Here is a 19,999-nt window from a genome sequence, read left to right on the forward strand (position 1 = left end):
AATAATATAATACAATTTTCCTAAGATTCCTGAGAAAACTCCAAAAAATTTTCGAAATTATAAAAAAAGTTTTTAAGAATTAAAATTGAAAAAGATAAACAAACATTTGAAATTATTTCCTAAAATGTTGAAAAAGAGTGTAAAAGATTTTAAAGCAAAATGTTGTCATAATACATCATTTTAGAAGAAACTGGAGTAAGTTTTGAAGATACTTAAAAGATTCGAAACTAATCAAAAATAATAAAAACCTATAAGATATTTTAGAAATTTTGTAAGGTTTCAAGAAAATGAAAAAAAATCTGTAGGTTTCTAAGAAAAATTAAAATGATTATTTATTTTGAAAAATTAATTTGAAGGGAATATTTAACAAAATTTCAAAACATTTCAAAGTAGTTCTAAAATTGTGAAAGAATCATTTAATATTAAAAAAAATATTAAATGAATTTTTTAAATTTTAAGAAAAAATAGCATCTAAAAATATTTGTAGGAATTTATGAGATTTTGAATAGATTAAAAATATATTATATATTATATTTTTAAAACTTCTAAACACCTCTTAAACTTTTCCAAATTTTCCTAAAATCTTTTAATCTTGAAAAACTGAAAAATTGTGTTTAAAAATCATTTGGATTCTTTTTTGGAAATTTTCGAAATATTTAAAAATATTCTCTTAAAATAAATTTTAGGCAATGAAAAAATCATTAGAAATTTTTCCAAAAATCGTTTGAAAAATTGTATTTTCTTTAAAAATTTCAAAATTCTTAAAAAGCTTTTAAATTTTGTGTTCGAAATCTTCAAAAAATTGATATTTTGTTTTAAATCTGTTAAAATATTCTTGTTTAAAAGCGTTTTTTAATATTTTCAAAACTTCTAAAACTGAAAACTATTCAAAATTCTTTAAAAGCTTCTAAATTTTCTGTCCAAAATTTTCAAAAATATAAATTTCGTTTTAAATCTTTTGAAACCTTTGTAGGTTTAAAATTATTTTTATATCTTCTGAAAACTTCTAAATACAGACTTTAAAAAATTCAGATTTTTTTCAAAAGATTTCAAACCAAAACTTTAGAGGCTTTTAACAAATTTGGAAAGGTTTGAAGTGAATAAACGTATTTTCTTTACATTTCCAGGAAAATTAAATGATTTTTTTAAATTTTAAGAAAAAAATAGCATCTAAAAATATTTGTAGGAATTTTAAGAGATTTTGAATAGATTAAAAATATTTAAACACTTGGAAACATTACCGAAAATGTATCAATTATTTTTTATTTCTTCTTAACTTCTAGAATTCCTACATATCGTTTAAGAAGTATCGAATTTTTCCTAATATTTTCTAAAATCTTGTAAATAAAATAAATTTGGTTTAATCTTCTCGATTCTTTTTTGGCACATCTGAAATATTTAAAAAGTCTTTTCTGATTTTCTCAAGAATCTCGTAAAATGTATAATGACATAAGTTTGAAAACAAACTTATAATAATTTCAATATTTGTGTGACTAAAAGAGATATTTAAAAAACATTCATTGTTACATTAAAATATTGTTTATTTATTTCTATGCATTACTTTATTTTTAAAACCCTTCTTTTTAAACTAAAAAAACGTCTTATGTTTTTAAATATATTACAAAAAATGTTGCCCTTGTTTTTATTTTTATTTATTTATTATATATTTATTCATTATATATTATTATAATTATATATATAAATATATTATTTTAATTACTTCCAGGTGCAAAAAATCGGTCTGAACTTCACGACGCTCTGACGAATATTTTTCCAATTCTGAAGAGTTTCAGAAAGAAATAAAGAAACTCTACAATTCTTTATTCTACGCCTTCGAACAAGATTTAGAGAAATGTACTTTTCTTATACTCAAGATGCTTTATCTTGAAAACTATTATTTGGAATTAATAATTGTAAAAAATTTTTTTCTCGATGAGAAGATAAGAGTAGATTTAGATTAAATTAAATTAAATCAGAAGAGCGGATTCGTTGAAATGCGAGGGAAAAAAAAACCGAATTGGTGTTTTCAGAAATTGTAAGTTGTATATAAAAATGTTAATAATTTAATGTAAAATCTGATTCTTTCCAAAAGAATCGAATGCTGAAAAAATTGCAACTTTTTTTCTATGTATTTACTTTATTTTTCGCGTTTTTTTTTAGAATTTACATGCCGAACTTTTGAATTTGATCTTTTTGAAAGAGTCAGAATTTAAACTGAATCAGATTATCAATCTGTGATTTTTTTCAAGATTGATATATGATAGGTGTGTTAGTTTTTAATGCACTTTTTTCCAAATAACGGCAATTGGAAAAGGGTAAAGAGAAATTCTTCCTCAATGTTTTTTGTTCTGGGAAGTTTGAAACTCTAGTTGTTAAGTGTTTTGTACACTAGTTTTTTTTTCCATTTTGCATCGGCCGTTTAATTTCGAATAAGGTAAAATTTGCGATGTTACGGGGGGGGGGGGATATAGAATTTGTATTGAAAATATTAGTTTGTATTTTCCATAATTGTCACTTTTTTTACCTATCGTAGAAATAAAATTCAACATACAAATATAATAGTTGTCTAATTAAATATTATTTTAGTATTAATAACAGATAAGTGCGTATAATAAAAACAAAGATTACTTTTAAATTGACCAGTACCCAAATAACGCTGCAAAAAATATTAACTTTTTTTTAAGAAATAAAATAATTATGTGAGAAAAAACGACAGTTTTTCGTAAGTTTTCTTCAGACTTCTGCTTGTCGATCTTAACTTAGAAATACGAAGAGAATATAAATTTCACACGATAAATATTTTTTTAGAACTATCAAGTATTCGAAAGACATAGAAAATTTAGATTGCATGATATTGGAAATTCGGTGACAAAAAGTTTGAGAATTGTAAAATTGGAAGGTTTAGAATGCCTCTTTCAGTTGCAGGATCGAATCTTTCCTGTGGAATTTTCCATTCCTTGTTTCCGTTTCCTTTTTATTCCGAGTCTTGTATCAATATTTTTTCAGTAGCCTACGTGGATTCCCTTTTTGGCTGCGATGGGTAATTTTTCACCCTGGAAAAATGGATTTTCCTCCTGAAAAAAATATGAAACAAAAGTTAGATATTTTTTATTTTTAATAACAAATACAAATTTTTAATTAGCATTTATTTTTGAAGGTTAATTTGTTTTTATGATTATATAAATACAATTTTACTAAGATTCTTGAGAAAAATCCAAAAGATTTTTGAAAGTTTCCCATGTCAAATTAAAGTTTAAAAAAAGTTTATCTTTAAAAAAAATTAATTCATATGAAAAATTTAGTTGAATCCTAAATCAAAAAAGACAAAATGTTTTCAAAAGGAGACAAATTTTCTAAAAATTAGTTTAATTTTTTAACCCGAAAATGCGAAAGAGACGAGTCTTTAACAAAAAAAATTTTTTTTAATTAGGAAAGATAAAAGAATCTTAGGCAAATTATAATTTGAAGAAAATAATTTTTAATATAAAATTTTATTTCTTAAGTTTCTCTGTTTATTTTCTTGGGAAATTTAAAATATGTGATTTTAAAAGTATCTAGAAAATTTCAAGGGATTTTTTTATCTTACAGGATTTTACAAAATTTTAGAAAAAATTCAAGTCAATTTAAAAAGTATTTAGGACTTTTTAAATATTGGAAAACATTAAAAAATATTTGATTGATCTTCCTTACTAGAAGCAATGTTTTAAGATATTTAAAAATATTTTTTAAATTTAATTTTTTCTTATCTTTTTAAATTATTAAAATTTTTCCTACAACTTTGAAATAATTCTGCAAAATTAAAAAAAAAATTTCTAAAATCTTATGGATTCTTTTTTGGGACTTTTCGGAATCTTTTAAATAAATTTTAGTCAATGAAAAAATCATTAAAAATTTTCGCAACAATTGTTTGAAAAATTGCATTTTCTTAAAACATTTCAAAATTCTTAAAAAACTTTAAAATTTTGTGTTCAAAATCTTTAAAAATTTATGTTTAGTTTTACGTCTGTTAGATTCTTTTTGTTTATAAGTGTTTTTTTATATTTTAAAAACTTCTAAACATCTCTTAAACTTCTCCAATTTTTTCTAAAATCTTTTAATCTTGAAAAACTGAAAAACTGTGTTTAAAAATCATTTGGATTCTTTTTTGGGAATTTTCGAAATCTTTAAAAATATTCTCTTAAAATAAATTTTAACCAATGAAAAAATCATTAGAAATATTCCCAAAAATCGTTTGAAAAATTGTATTTTCTTTAAAAATTTCAAAATTCTTAAAAAGCTTTTTAATTTTTTAATCCTACGAAACTGAAAAATTGCGCTTTGAAATCTGCATTATTTTCTGAAATATTAGAAAATCATTAAAAATGTGTTAATATCTTTTGAAGAATTTTCTTAAAATTTAGTTTTCAAAATGAAAAATCAATTAAAATTTTTTCTGTAATCTTAAAAAAAATGTATTTTCTTCAAAAAATACATTTTGCTTACAATTTTTTGAAAACTTAAATTTTTTATTTTTTATAAAATTTAAACAAAATTCTAAATATTTTTTTAAATTAGTAAAATGTTTCCTAAAAATTCTGCAAAATTAAAAAAAAAAATCCTTACAATTTTCTAGATTTTTTTAAAAACAAATTTCAAAATGTTTTGGCATGTTTTCAAATCTTTTTAATTATTTCCTTAAAATAAGCGTTGGTAAATATTGGTAAATATAAAATCATTAACAATTTTTCCAAAAATCTTAATGAATATTTTAATTTACTTAAAACCTTTCAAAATTGTTAAAATACTACTACTATATACTACAACCTATACAAATTTTGAAAACGCTTCATAAGTTTGAAAAATCTATATTTCAATTAAATTTCAAATTATTTTTAAAGCTTTTAAAAAATTTTAATTATTTTTCAAAATTATTAAAAATTTTCATAAAAATTCGGCCAAAATTTATTTGTTAGCAAGTTTTGAAATCTTTTAGAATGTTTTAAGACCTGTTTAAATATTCCCTAAAATTCTTAAAATAATCTTTGGTAAGTAAAAAAGCATAAATCCCCCCCCCCCCAAATGTATTCTCTTAAAACTTTTCAAAATTCTTTGAAAGCTTGTAAATTTTCTTTTCAAAATTTTCAAACATAAATTTTGTTTAAAATCTTGTAAAAACCTTTTTAAGTTTAAAATTATTTTCATATCTTCTGAAAACTTCTAGATGCTTTTTAAATATTACCTTAAAATTAATGTTTCAAAATAAAAAAATCAATGAACAATTTTCCTGGTATCTTAAAAAATGTATGTTCTCAAAGCCTTTCAACATCCTTAAAATGCTTAAAAATATTATTTCAACATTTTCAAAAATCTAAATTTTGCTTACAATTGGTATAAAACTTCACATTTTAAATGAATTTTAAATATTTTTAAGACTTGGATACATTTTTTGAAATTATTCAAAGTTTTCCCAATATTTCTTTTTAAATCCCGAAAATTTTTTAAAAATGCCCTAAAATCTTTCTGTTTTTAGTCAACTTTTTCATTACCTGGAATCTTTCGACTATTTGGTCCAAATCCGAGCTGGAGATTTTCATATTTGCACGTTCATCTTCACTTTCGGTCTCATTAGTACAATCTAACATATGTTCATTATCACACATGCAATCTTGTGCGATTTGATAATCACGACTGAATGCCGCTGTGTTTTCAAAGTCAGTGATGCAATGATTTTCAGCTGAAAATAAATTTTTTTATTATTTTTCGCCGGAATTCCATCAATTTAGATTTGAGCTTCAAAATGTCTATCAATTCTCAATATTTATTTTAGTTGGGATTTCTGAGTGCAGGTAATTTTTAAGGCATTCTTAAAAAATCATTTTAGCTAACTGATTTTAATTTCTTTCTTTCAAAAACACTTGTTCCAATTTAATTATGGCCTATAAATTCTCTTGCATTAATTTGAGAAAAAATGTTTCAGTTTCTTTTACGGAATAATGATTTTCAAATAGAATTCCCATTAGTCCTCTTTTTTTTTAATTTCAATAAATTCACTTATTTTGAAAAAACTGAAATAATTAACCATCATTCTTTTCTAAAATATTGATTTTTTACCAGAATTTATTCTGAACGTTCTTCTTGTTTTAAAAATTCTAGCTTATTTCAATTTTCATTATAGTCCTATCGAATACATTTTTTTTAAAACTCCCTCGTAATTTTTCTTTCTCAGAATTATTATGATTCAAAGCAAAAATCATGTCTGTTGATTCCCTTATATTGCTGAATTTTTGAACCAACTAACCATCATTTCCCTTTATTAATTTTTGAAACAAACTGATTTCAGGTCAATCCCCTTTTTACAAATGCATCCCTTTGAGAAGGAAAATTAAAATAGCTTTTATTTCCAAATCTTCCCACAAAAAAATTTCAAATTGTAAATTTAGAAGAAAAAAATGTAATTACATACGAGAGGTTTGGCCCAATTTTACTGTTTATCATGGTCGGGGGGGGGGGGGGGGGGGGGGGGGGGGATTGAAAGGAGACTTTTTGAAAAAAAGACATGAAGTTTCAACTGAACAAGATAATTTTTTAGTTAAAAAATTATTTAAAAAAAAACGTATTTTTAGCAAAATAGTTCAATTTTCAATCACAAAGATGAATTTTCAACCAAGAAGATTAATTTTCTACCGGAAAAAGAAATTTTTTACAAAAGAGTTGAATTTTCAGCAAAAAAGATTTTTCAGTCAATAAAGAAAAAAAATATCATTCCCAATGTTTAATTTTCAAGCGAAAAAATGCGAATTTTCAACAAAAAAAAAGTTAAGTTTTTATATCGAAAATATAAATTTTCGAAAAAGAATGCAATTACAATCAGAAATTTTGAATTATAAAGCAAAAAAAAGGATTTTTCTATCAAAATAATTTAATTTACAACCTTAAAAGACGAGTATAACAAAATAAATGAATTTTCAACTAAAAAAGATTTATAGCATTAGTTTTCTACCGAAAAAGACGAATTTTCAACAAAAAAATTAATTTGCAAACGAATGAAATGTATTTTTATGAAAATAATTCAATTTTAAATGAAATAAAAGTTTTATTTTCAACCAAGAAAATTAGATTTATAAAAAAATAAGAATTTTTAACCAAATCGTGGAATTTTGAAAAAAATTCGAATTTGTAACAAAATAGTTGAATTCTGGATCAAAGCAGGTTATTTTTTAATCAAATAGATGCATTTTTGGCCAAAAAAATATAAAATTTATTCTTAAACCTAATAAGTCGAATTTTCAACAAAAATTTCTTTTAAGTAATAAAATAATCTCAACAAAAATGTTTAATTTTCAAGCAAAAAAAAAGAATTTGCTACAAAATAGTTAAGCTTCAGCCTGGAACTAAGAATTTTAAAGAAAAATATTTTTATTTCTACAAGAACTTTTGAATTTTAAAGCCAAAATTCATTTTTTTTATTGAAATAATTTAATTTACAACCTATAAAAGACGAGTTAAAAAAATGAGTTTTTAACTACGAAAGGAAAAAAATGACTACATTATTGCCTAAAAAATGGCATGATTACATTTTTAGTTAAGATAATTAATTTTCCACAAAAAAAGTAAATTTTCAACAAAATTGATAAATTTTCAACCAAAGAGCGAAAATTTCGACCCAAAAAAAAACAAACATTCAAGAAAATGCATTGATTTCCAATTAAAAAAAATAAAATTTTCAACAAAAAATACAAGTTTACAAGAAAAACATTAATTATCAACTAGATGAAATGTATTTTTAACAAATAAGTGCAATTTTCAACAAAACAACAGTTTTATTTTCAACCAAGAAAATTAAATTTATAAAAAAAATTCGAATTTTCAACCAAAAAGTGGAATTTTGAAAAAAAAAACGAATTTGTAACAAAATAGTTGAATTCTTAACTAAAACTGGTTATTTTTCAATCAAACAGTTGCATTTTTGGCCAAAAAGATGACATTTATTTTTAAACCTAATAAGACGAATTTTCAAGCAAAAAAAAATTGTTCTAGGTAATAAGAAAATCTGAACCAAAATGTTTAATTTTCAAGCAAAAAAAAAAAAACGAATTTGCTACAAAATAGTTAATCTTCAGTCTGAAAATAAGGATTTTTAAGAAAAAAATGTTTATTTTTACAAGAACTTTTGAATTTTTAAGCCAGAATAGAATTTTTTACCATAGTAATTTAATTTACAACCTATAAAAGACGAGTTAAAAAAAAAGTATTTTTTAACTACAGAAAGAAAAATTGACTAGGAAAAATGGCATATTTACGATTTTTCAACCAAATAGTTGAATCCCTAACCAAAAACTGAATTATTTTCAATCAAACAGTTGAATATTTACACAAAAAATGACGTTTCTCTTTAAACCAAATAAGAGTTTTCAACAAATGAATTGAATTTTCATCCAACCAAGATTTTTCAGTTGATGAAGAAAAAACATTTTGTCCGAAATGTTGAATTTTCTAAGTTTATAAAATCTCATTAAGATTTTGCTGGGCGTTTCCAGCAAATCTGATCTATTTTACCTGGAGGGTGAAGGGGGGGGGGTCAAATTTCCTTAAAAATACTTTACGTAATTTATGTATGGTCCCTAAACATCAACTTCAGTTTATCAAAAATTCCCTGAATCTTTCAGGTTTTTCCTGAATTTCCCTGACTTGTAGCAACCTAGAAAATTTCAAATATTCCAGCCTGTCATTGATTTCCTCCCTTTCTAGAATTTTTGGGTTGAATTCCTGTTCGTTAAAAAGAAATTTAAATTTTGATTCAATCTAAATATGATTTCTCATGTGAAATGAAAGTTACGTACTCGTATGTCCAATTGGACATGGATTGGGCGGAGTACAATAAGCAGGCAGAGAATTTTCTGTTTTTTCATCCTTGACGCCTTTGAGTCCTCCAGGTTGAATTCTGTGTCGATCATTTCCACTGTCATTTTCCTTTTGGTGACTCCAAAGAGTACTATGTTGTAAATACTCTTGATCTCGAATACTGGGATTGGGATTCAGTGTGTCCATTCCCTCATAATCTATCGGCAATTCTACTGGAATTTCTTTCATTGCCTGGAAATCATTACCAAGTCTTGATCCGTCTTGGTATTCTAGATATGAATCTGCTGCATCCACAAGTTCATTTCCCATTTGGTCGATTATGTCTCGCAGAACTAGGTCCGCATAATAATGATCCTGAATAGGGAAGAAAATTTTTTAATTAAGTCATCAATTGCATTATTCCGAAATTTCAATTTTTTTCCAATTTTATCATTTTTGATTCTTAGGAATATGGAAATTCAGAAACCTCAAACGCTTAAAAAATTTAACGTTTTTAAACTTAGTTGCTGTCACATTTTTTTATACAAAAAATTTGTAAAAAGGAAAAATAAAAATGTTCAATTACAAAAATTGTTGTAAGTTTAACACTTTCAAATTTAAGGACTTTAAAAATTAGCCAGTTTTTAATTTATAATTTTTGATCCAAAAACTTCTACTTTTTAAAATTTTTATGTCAAAAGTTACTAAGGGACAAAAATTTCAACGTTTTCAAATATTTAAAAACAGGAATTTTTCTTAACCCTTTTCGGCATACATTTTTCAGGGAAATGAGTTTTCATGAAAACTGGTACATAGTGGTTTTTGGGATCACTGATCACGAATCTGAACTTAGATTTTCAACATTCAAAATGGCGGGCCAAAATTCAAAATATTTTTAAATTGTTTTTTGAAAGTTGGCATAGACAGGGGGTCGCTGATCTTGAATCTGTATTCAAAATGACAAATATTTAGAATATTAAGGTTTGAAAAAGTATACACCTACTCACCTAAACAATGGATTAGTGCCAATTTTCTGAATTTTCAAAATCTAAATTCAGATTCGTGAACAGTGACTCCAAAAATCCTTGTACACTAATTTTTTTAAAAATCCAGAAAACTTTATTATTTGGACCGCTATATTGGATTCGTCATTTTGGATTTTCATAGACTGATTTCAGATTCGTGATCCGCGACCCCGAAAACATCTGTATACCAATTTTCAGAAAAAAATCCAAAAATATTCCAAGTTTCGGGCGCCATCTTGGATCCACCATTTTAAATGTTCAAAATCTGAGTTCATATTCGTGATCGCTGAACCCAAAAACCCCTGTATACCAATTTTCAGATAAAATCCAAAATTATTCTCAATTTCGGCAGCCATATTGGATCCGCCATTTTGAATTTTCAAAATCTGAGTCCAAATTCGTATTCAGCGACCCCAAAAACCCTTAATCACCCATTTTCATAATGATATAATGGAAAGTTTTTTCACTAATGAATTTTTTTAACAAAAAAGGTTTTTTTTCATCTTTGTTTATAAGTATTAACAAATTATTTTTAAAATTTAGACCCTCAACACAAAAATTTTAATTTTCTATCATCCTGCGACCATGAAATTGAAAAAACCTGTGTACAATTCAATAAAAACTATTCTGAAATCGCAAAAAATGATATGGAAAAAGGTGGGAATACGGTATTCCCGCCATGCCGCAAAGGGTTAATTTCTATAAAATATGATCGAATTAGAAAAAAAATTAATTGTCTAATTAATATGAAGTCAGTTGTGAAATAAGGTGGTCCTCATTACGTTGAGTAAATAATATGGGGAAAATTGAGAAAGATTGAGATAAGTCAAAATGACGGCGATCACAATTTTCGCAAAAGTAGGACATTGTTGCATTTTCCGCGAAAATTACTTTAAAATTGGTTATAAGACCATTTTAAATAAAAAAGTAAATAGTAACGTATACAAAAGAAAACGTTGAAAAATTAGAATATATGGCGGCTGCTATAATTTCGAAAAGATCGCATTTTTTGTAGTTTTCAACGAATTTTTGTAAAAATTGGTCAGTAAAGAAATTATATCATTAGAAATGAGCTACTGATGCATAAATATTACAATTCTGTAAAATAAAAAAAAATGCTGTCAACGAAATTATCAAAAAGATTGTGTTGTCACACTTACACGAGCCCCTTTCAGGTGATAGGGGTGGAAAAGGGGTCGTAATACGGGATATAGTAACTTTTGGTAGCATATCAAGAAATTGTTGAGGAAGGGCGGCAGAGAGTCAAAATTAAGAAATGGGCGAAGGCGATATAAAAGGTGAAAAAAAAACACAACAAAGTGTTATAGCATTTTTTGATCAAGTCAAAATTCTAAGAACCACGGCACTTTTAACAAACCCTAAAATTTGGAAATTTTAGAATTTTGGGTTTTCTTAAAAGTGCCGTAGTTCTTCGAATTTTTACTTGATTAAAAAGTGCTGTAACATTTTTTTGTAGAATTGTTATTAAGAAGTCCTGAACTCTCAGTATTCTCAAAATTTTGTAAGTACTCACGCAGTGCGTGAGTACTCAATCGAGTATATTGCGCAACATTATATATCCCCATTGGAAGCGGTTCAGGCGGTCCTGTTTGTTTACGTTACGATTTCCCAGCTTTAATTCCAAGGCATCTCCTGACACTAGAACTAAGCCGATAGCTGGGTGTACAAAAAACCTACACAAAATGACCTCTCAAAAAATGGCCGCAGTTTATGAAGCTCTATTTACCGATGATATATAAGGGTCTTAACGTTTTTTCATGTCATTTTATCAGAAAATGCAAAAATATCCCATTTTTGCGAAAATTGTGATCGACGCTATTTTCTATTTTGCATAATGGAAAATTCTACTAAATTTTCCCCGTATAAAATACATGGAAAAGTGCAAGGATCCTGCGAGACCTATAAATATTTGTTGATTGGGCTAAAAGTTGCAGAGTATCTTATTCTCAGGTAATCTCACAAAACTAGGGCGAGGGAGCCCAAAATAACAAATCTTTAAAAATAAGGACCACCCCAAAGTGGGAAAAAATGACTTTTTTGTTTCAAAATGACGTAGAGTCCACAAATCTTGACGGTTTTTTCATTTTTTTCATTTTTTGTCAGAAATGTTGCAGGCGCTTTTATATTTCATGAATTTAATTTAATGACGTTTCATCAATATACCATAAACAACAAAAATGGTTAAAAAAATTAATTGTTATGTTTTTTATACTTTTCAACAATTTGACTTTTTTAAATCAGTTATACTGCAAAAAGTTTGAATGGAAAGAATATTATTAGGAAAAAAATTACCTTTAGATTATTCTGCTTCATATTGTTAAAAAATTTAAGTAACAAATGAATTATTCAGGCATTTGTCTACGCAAACTTTTTTTTCATATCGGTCCTTTTAGTTGAAAATTTCATAATATTTTCAGGAAAATTCATAATTAGTTGACAAATTTCATTAAATGTAAAATAAATTTAATTAAAAAAAACATTATTCGTGCATTTGCCGACAGAGAAAATCCCTTTTTTCACGCAAGTGATTTAAATTGGGAACTTCTTGATAATTCCAGTTGATCCATAATTTAAGTTGATAAATTTTATGATTTTATTAAACAAATGCATTATTCGGGTATTTTTCGAAGGAAAATTTGTTCTTTTCAACGCCAGTTCTTTTAATTGAGAAGTTTATGATAATTTTAACAACATTCTCAATGAGTTAATGAATTTTAAGATTTTTTTTTTAACAAAATTAAAAAATGCATTATTGGGGTATTTGTCAACAGAAAAAATTGTTCTTTTCAACGTCAGTCTTTTTAATTATGAACTTCATGCCGAAATTATCATGAAAATCCCAATTAAAATATTGCAATTTTTTATTAAATTTATTAAAAAAATTATAAAATGTATCGACTATTTATAAGTGTTGCTAAAATTGTCATGATTTTCTCAATTAAAAGGACTGTAATGAAAAAAAACTAATTTTTACGTTGATAAATGCCTGAACAATTCATTTGTTTATTAAATTTGTTAAAAAAATTTGACAATTTATCAACTGTTATAAATTTTGCTTGCATTTATCGAGAAGTTCCCAATTAACGTGAGGGACATAAAAAAATTTATCTGTCGAAAAATTCTCTAATAATGCATTTATTTATTAAATTTGTTTAGAATGAAAATAAGAATAATCTCAATATATATATATATTTATGCAATATAACTTAAAACGCGTACTACTGTGGAAAATTATAGAAAACACAATTTCAATAAATAATTTGTTTATAATAATTATTTTAGTTTATTATGTCATGTTAAAACATTACATGTCACTCTATGAAGGTAAGCGATTGCAACAATAGTCCTATTGTTGATGAGCACTGAGAACGTTAAATACAAATTTAAAAAACACTTCATTGAAAAACTAGATAAAAAATCGGGTTCGACAAGATTTGTTGGCTCTAAGTTATTTTGAAACAAGAGTAATTTTTTCCACTGTCTTTTGCTATTATGGAACTTGAAATTAAAAATATATTTAAAATTTAAGATAATGAAAAACTTGATTTTTACAGTTTAGAACGAAATCCCGTTATGAATTACAACATCTGTACTTTGAAAATATTATATTCGTATTCGGGAAGGGTTTTAGTGATCCTTTCAAATTTTACATGTTGACAAAAAATATACATTTCGGGGAGAGGGGATTGACCCCCCCCCCCCTTGCGTACGCCTCTTAAATATGGTTAAATTTTGTAAACAATGTGTAGGTGCATGCAGGTATACGCTAGAATTCGAAATTAAAAAAATTGATCAAGAAATATAGTAACGAATATTTGCAAAGCAAATCAAATCAAATTCAACCAAGTTGATTTTTTTTTAAATTTAGAATTTCAGATAGAAATAAACCATTCTTGAAAAAAAAGTGTCCTCTATTTTCATTTTCTTATAAGAAATTTCACAGATCATCATACAGATTAAGATCCAATTTTATTTTTAAATAAGTTTTGATTTATCAAACAAATTTTGATTTATCACTTTTCGGCTATAATAAAAATTTCAAGAAATATGTAGGCGTCCGCATGAAAAGGGCTTTTATGGCCGGTATGGAGTTACGTATAGGGGCAGAGAGCTGGATAAATTTCCGGAATTGCAGACCCAAAATTAACACCATGTTGAAAAACGAGTCACCGTGGAATTTTTGAAGCAAGAATTTTAAAAAGCCTTTTTTTTGTTGAGAAAAACGCATCTAAACTTGGCGAGTGCCATAAGGATGCATGTTATATTTTTTGTTTGAACGTAAAATATTCCTACTTCTGGCTACTATTTAGATGCCTTTTCATGCGGACGCCCTCATATTATTATATTATAAATTTAAAAAATTTTGACATTAATAAACATTTTTTATTATAAAAATAGGAGAGAGTTGTGTTTCCTTGCAAAGGAAAGAATGTTCCATTTACACGTTGGAGGAAGTAAAAAGAAAAGATACAATTTCTGGAAACACCTTAAGGCGATTCAAACGCGTCTCGGGTTGGCTTGATCTACCATACGTTTAAAAGGATGAATTGATGAACGTAATATTTTTACCACGTAATCTAGAAGCAATTATACCGATTTGAACAGAGCTTTTTCGGGAAGATATTATCTTTTTTTTTAATTGAACATGGAGTGTGTTTTTGAGCTGAAACTGGCAACGCCGGTAACCCAGCGTATACAATATTTAGAGTCTTTGAAGCACCTTAATACGTATTTAATTTGAATTTTTTCGTTTTTGGAATTAAAACAATTGCTTCCTCTGATAGAAAAATAATTTGAAACATATTGAACAAAAAGCATATTTTAGTTTTCAATTCCTAGACACTCAATTTTAAATTAAATTCAAATCTTTATTTTTGAATAATATAATTTTGAAAAAAAAACCACTCTACCTTCATTGGAGGCAAGTACATCGTCGCCTGTGTCACAGCGAAGATGCTAAACAACGCAATTAATTGATGCATCCTGAGGTTTGTTGAGGACTCTGAAAACTGAAAATGAAATTAGAAACATCAACGAATCAAATTTTATTCGTCAAATATTCTAAAGAGAACCAATAACAACAAAGAAACAAAGTATTAAAATTAGTGAAAGAAGTAAAAAATTATAAAATATATAACAGAATTCACAATATTGAAGAAAAAGCTGCTATTTCCCATATTTCAAGCTACACTTAGTTTTAATAAAAAAAAAATGTTTTCATAATAAACAATGAGCAGAGTAACGTAAAGTAGAAAATAAAGGTGGGCTAATTTACTTACAGTTTTTTTGTTGCAAATAGTGAAGAGCGACCGGAAAACAGCTGTTGGAGGTCTTTGAAAGACGGATTCGCTGCGCCAGAGTTTCTCTTTAGAGAAAAGCGCCGTTTGTGGAAAAGCTTGGTACCAAAGTATTGATCACTGGTATTGAAACTCAGGCACATATTACAAACGGCCACCCCCTCTTTTATCATTTTCCACCCTCTTCTCCCACGTAGCTGGTCCCTGCGTAACCCATATTCGTAAGAACGTTGTCTGGCCTAAATGTCGATTCGTTCACGAATTTGTGACGAAATTCGTTACGTGATTGAGGTCACTGAGATCGTAACAAATTTCTTCACGATAAACGAGCTAGGAATTACTCCTTAAGGATTCTGGAAATCCTTCTTTTGGCCTCGACAAAGTTCATGGAGTCGAGGCTGACCTTGAACTTCAAACTTGAACGGGCCAATATGTCTGTGATTTTCGTTTTCAAATTTGAGTTCGACATGACCTCTTTGGCATTTTTCAAGCTATTTAGAATAGAAAAAAATTGAAAGAAACTGGAAGTTCTGATATAAATGGGAATTAACCGGAATTTGATGAAATATAGAAATTCTCTCAAATTAAATCGAATTGAATGGAAGTCAATGATATTCAATGCAATTTTAAGCAATTCAAAGGTAATCAACAGAACTCAATGGATGTCAATAAGATAATCAATGGTATCTAGTGTAAATTAGCAGAATACAATCATAAAATTCAATGTGATTTAATAAGATTCAATAGCATTCAGTGACATTTAAAGGATTTAAAGGAAAGAAACTGGATTAAATTTAAGACCATAGAATCCTAGGGAATTCAGCGGAATTCATGAAATTTCATGGAATTGCATAGAATTAAAAGGATATACACGGTTATGAATTAATTAAATTTAACAGAATTTAACGGATTTAAAATAGATTTTGATAAAATTGGACGAAATTCAGTGGGATTTATTGACATTAAATTATATTCAATGGCATACAATGTTATTCATCAGAACTGAATAGTCTGAAACAGCAACCGTAAAAATTTAATAGTGTTCAAAAAAGTTAACTGGAATCACACAGAATTAAATAGAATCTATCAGGATTGAGTTGAAACTCAAAATTTCCCTTCACAGCTAGCCATAGAATACGAGTCAAAAATTATTTTTTAATGTCAGCCTTATAAGTCTGTTTATATGATCCTAAAAAACCCCACAAGTAACAAATTAGGTTTTGCAAGATTTGAATCTAATTATAATTTTTTTGCGGTTTTTTAGTAAAAAATATATCTAGAGATATATAAGGTAATATTAAAGTGAGATAATAATAAATTTAATTCAACAGAAATAATTGTTTGAAACATTCATCATTATTTATATTAATATTCTCTTAGAATAATGCTAGAAAGCTGCAGTTGCGGTTTTTGTCAAGTTTTCACTTAGATCGAGATAATAATTAATACAATTTAACCAAAATAATTGTTTAAGCAAATTATTATTGTTTCTAAGTATCCTTTCTTATAGTAATGCTAGAAAGTTGTTAATTTTTCTGAAATTTTTAGCATTTCTTGGTATCTGTTTTATTTCAAGAAAATATTCGCAAAGAAGAAAGTGATTAAAAAAAAATGCTTCTCTCTGATGTTTATTTCTTATTTGTTCATAATGAAAAATCCAAGGCAAAGTTCAAAATTATAGAAAAACTTCAACTTTTTAGCATTAGTCTAAAGGAATAAAATAATAATACATGGTTTAAGCAATTACTTCAAATAAATTTAATTGATTATGGCCTCGCTGTTACTGAAAAATTAGAACTAAATTAAAAAATGCAGAAAACGGTGTTTCAACTCTATTCTATTAAAAGAAAATGGCTATAAACAATGATAAATTACTTAAACAATTTATATCTAAAAAATCGCAAAAAATCATAATTAGTGCAAAAAACTGGCAAAACCCAATCTTTCACTTGTGGGGTTTTTGGGACCCTAAAAAAACTTATGAGGGTAATATTTTAAAAGTGATTATTAATTTGTATGCTTTAATTAATTGTTAAGAGAAATGTTGAGTTTTAACTTAATTCACCTAATATTGATAATAATAAAGTAACAAGTTTCAAACATTCAGGAAATATGGCTTTTGCATCTCTTAAAAATGGTATAAAACCTCAGCCCGAAATATATATTATTTTTCCGAAAGGTCACTTGTTACTAAAAAAAGTGCCTTTTTTAAAGGGCCACAACGGAAATTGAATCGATTGGATAGCAAAAAAATGTGATGTTACTCTAGTCTAGTTAATCTTGACTTTATGGAATCAGAGTAAAAACCATTCGACAGGTGCTATTTTTCAACAAGTTTACAAAAAATTCCTCGTCTGTCAAGGAGGACCATTTTTTTGATAATCATATTTTTTTTTAATCGTAAGCATGTTATTAAAACTAAAAAAATCTATTTTGCAGAAAAAGATTTCATCCGCGAAGAAAATGTTAAGAGGTAAAATTTTTCATCTCATGAAGATCTACAAATTTACTTCGAACTTTTTTTATAGGGCGCATATATTTTTTTTATCATCGAAAATGTTATTAAAAATTAAAAATTCAATTTTTCAGCAAAACTATATCAGATACGCAAAAAATTTTAAAAAGTAAAATAAAAAATTCTGTTTTTCAGTAAGTCTATGCGTGATGAGAATGTATTCGTTGAAACTGAAGAAGCTTTAACAAAAGAGAATACGCTATCACCAAATTACCGTTTTCAATGGTTTGACCTTCAATTTAAAAAAGTCTGTGCACAAATATGAGGGACGTACAAAGACAATTTTGATCCGTTTTGAGGTTTTATTTCATGATTAAATTTAATTAAATTTCAAAGAAGTTTGTGAGAGTCGATTTAATTTTTTGTATTAATTTTTATTTAACAATAAATTTTACATTTAAAAAGTTTTTTATAAACGATCTCATTTTTTGGAACAACTTATATTCAGGTAAAACATCATGAAATCAGTAAAAAATCTCTTTATAAATAATATACAGTAGGTTACAACATTCACAAAATGTTACTTTTGTATTAACAAATTAATGAGTGAAAGTGCTACTTCTAGAATAAAAATACTCGAAGAATTTCTTTTACAATTGTTTGCTCGGGATATAGTACAAGCAATGATGTTGGAATTAAAAAAATCCAAAGTAATTGGTAATGTTATAAAAAAATTTAATAAGCAAATACATTTCTTAGCCGCTTTGCTCTCTAAAGAGTTCATTCCTTTAACAAAGTTGATCAGAAATTTGTTTGGAATAAAGAAAATTTACGATATTTTAATACCTGACAACAGAATCAATTTTAAATCACGTGGAAAAATCCTTCGATTATGATACTTTATAAATCAATAGAAACTAATTATTATGTAAACAATTTTATGAAAATTCAATGCGTGACAACTAGTCAACAAGTGGAGACTCCCCCTTTCCAACCCACATTTTTCATAAACAACAAAAAAAAATGAAATTTTGTTAATATATAGTATATAGCGCGCATAATCATTAAATTCAAGGAATTTATAGACTTCAAGGATTTTACCAAATTTAAGAAATTTACGAAATTAGTGGAATTTACGGAATTAATGGAATTTACGGAATTTATATAATGCACGGAATTTATATAATGCACGGAATTCACGCAATTCATTGAATTTACGGAATTTAAGGAATTCACGGAACCCGAAGAATTCACGAAATTCAAGGAATTCAGAGAATCCAAAGAATTTACGGAATGTACGGAACTCATGTTATTCAATAAATTCACGGAAATCATTGAATGCACAGAAATAATAGAATTCACGAAATTCCCGGAATTCTCGAGACCCGCGTAATTCACGAGATTCATGGAATTCGAAGAATTCATGGAATTACTGGAATTTTCGAAATCCAACGAATTTACGGAATTCACGAGATACAAGGAATTGATGTTTTTTTCACATTATTACACCATTAAGCATTTTGTTTGGGTTAATTTTGAGGCCCATGCTCTTCAAGCTTGCATTCAGTTTATTCAACATTCTTTGCAATTCTTTGATCGACTCTGACATAACAACTTTATCATCTGCCAACGCTGACCCACGTACCCTTACTGTTCCGAGATCCACGACTTCTTCGTCGAAAAGAGCCATTCTTAAACACTTGTCCATGAATAATATAAATAACCATAAAGACATAACGCATCCTTATCGAACTCCTTGAATAATATCGAAACAGTGACTCAGATTCTCATTTCCTCTAGCACTCACTTTGCTACCCGTATATATTGTTTTTATAGCTTGTAGGAGCCATCCATTGACTCCATACTCTTTCAGGACTTCCAAACGTTTACTTCTATCTACCTCGTCAAAAGCTTTTTCTAGGTAAAAAAATGCATAGAAAACTTTTTTTCCTACTCTCAAACTTTTTTCTGTGATCTTCTTTAAGTTAAATATTTGATTCCTACTGAATCTTCCTGGCATCAACCCACTTTGGACTTCCCAAATCTTTTCTCCTATTATTTTTATTACCCTACAAATAAGTATTTTTAAATATATTTTACTTACAATGCTTAATAAGCTAATCCCTCTCTAATTATTGCAGTCGCTTTCATCTCCCTGTCTCTTGTATATTAGTACGATAATCGCTTTTTTCCACTCATATGGGACGTCTCCCATCTCGAAACATAAATTTATCAATTCGCACAGTCTATGTGGTATGTACTCGCCGCCGTGGTTAAGCATTTCAGCGTCAATACAGTTTACCCCGTCAGCCTGACCGTTTTTCAAGTTCTTAATTATATCCCTAACCTCAGTTACACAGACTTTCTTAATTAAGTTTTCT

General features: G+C 26.9%; 2 protein-coding genes across 2 annotated transcripts in view; one reads left to right on the forward strand and one right to left on the reverse strand.

Moving 5' to 3' along the window:
• LOC117170277 (TATA-box-binding protein) overlaps nucleotides 1–2,554 on the forward strand; it is a 19,063-nt gene extending 16,509 nt beyond the window's left edge. The window contains exon 5 of the mRNA XM_033356948.1: nucleotides 1,727–2,554. Coding sequence (XP_033212839.1) covers nucleotides 1,727–1,803 — 77 coding nt within the window. The 3' untranslated portion in view covers nucleotides 1,804–2,554. The remainder of the gene's footprint in view (nucleotides 1–1,726) is intronic.
• A 4-nt stretch (nucleotides 2,555–2,558) lies between these two features.
• On the reverse strand, nucleotides 2,559–15,244 carry LOC117170285. Its single transcript, XM_033356960.1, has 5 exons — nucleotides 15,146–15,244; nucleotides 14,777–14,875; nucleotides 8,820–9,195; nucleotides 5,526–5,713; nucleotides 2,559–3,074 (listed from the first exon to the last, which is right to left on the reverse strand). The coding sequence occupies exons 2-5, from the start codon at nucleotides 14,846–14,848 to the stop codon at nucleotides 3,003–3,005; spliced, it is 708 nt and encodes a 235-aa protein (XP_033212851.1). The 5' UTR covers nucleotides 14,849–14,875; nucleotides 15,146–15,244; the 3' UTR covers nucleotides 2,559–3,002.
• Between the last annotated feature and the right edge of the window lie 4,755 nt (nucleotides 15,245–19,999).

The sequence above is a fragment of the Belonocnema kinseyi genome, chromosome 1 (assembly GCF_010883055.1).
Source record: "Belonocnema kinseyi isolate 2016_QV_RU_SX_M_011 chromosome 1, B_treatae_v1, whole genome shotgun sequence".
NCBI classification, from domain to species: domain Eukaryota; kingdom Metazoa; phylum Arthropoda; class Insecta; order Hymenoptera; family Cynipidae; genus Belonocnema; species Belonocnema kinseyi.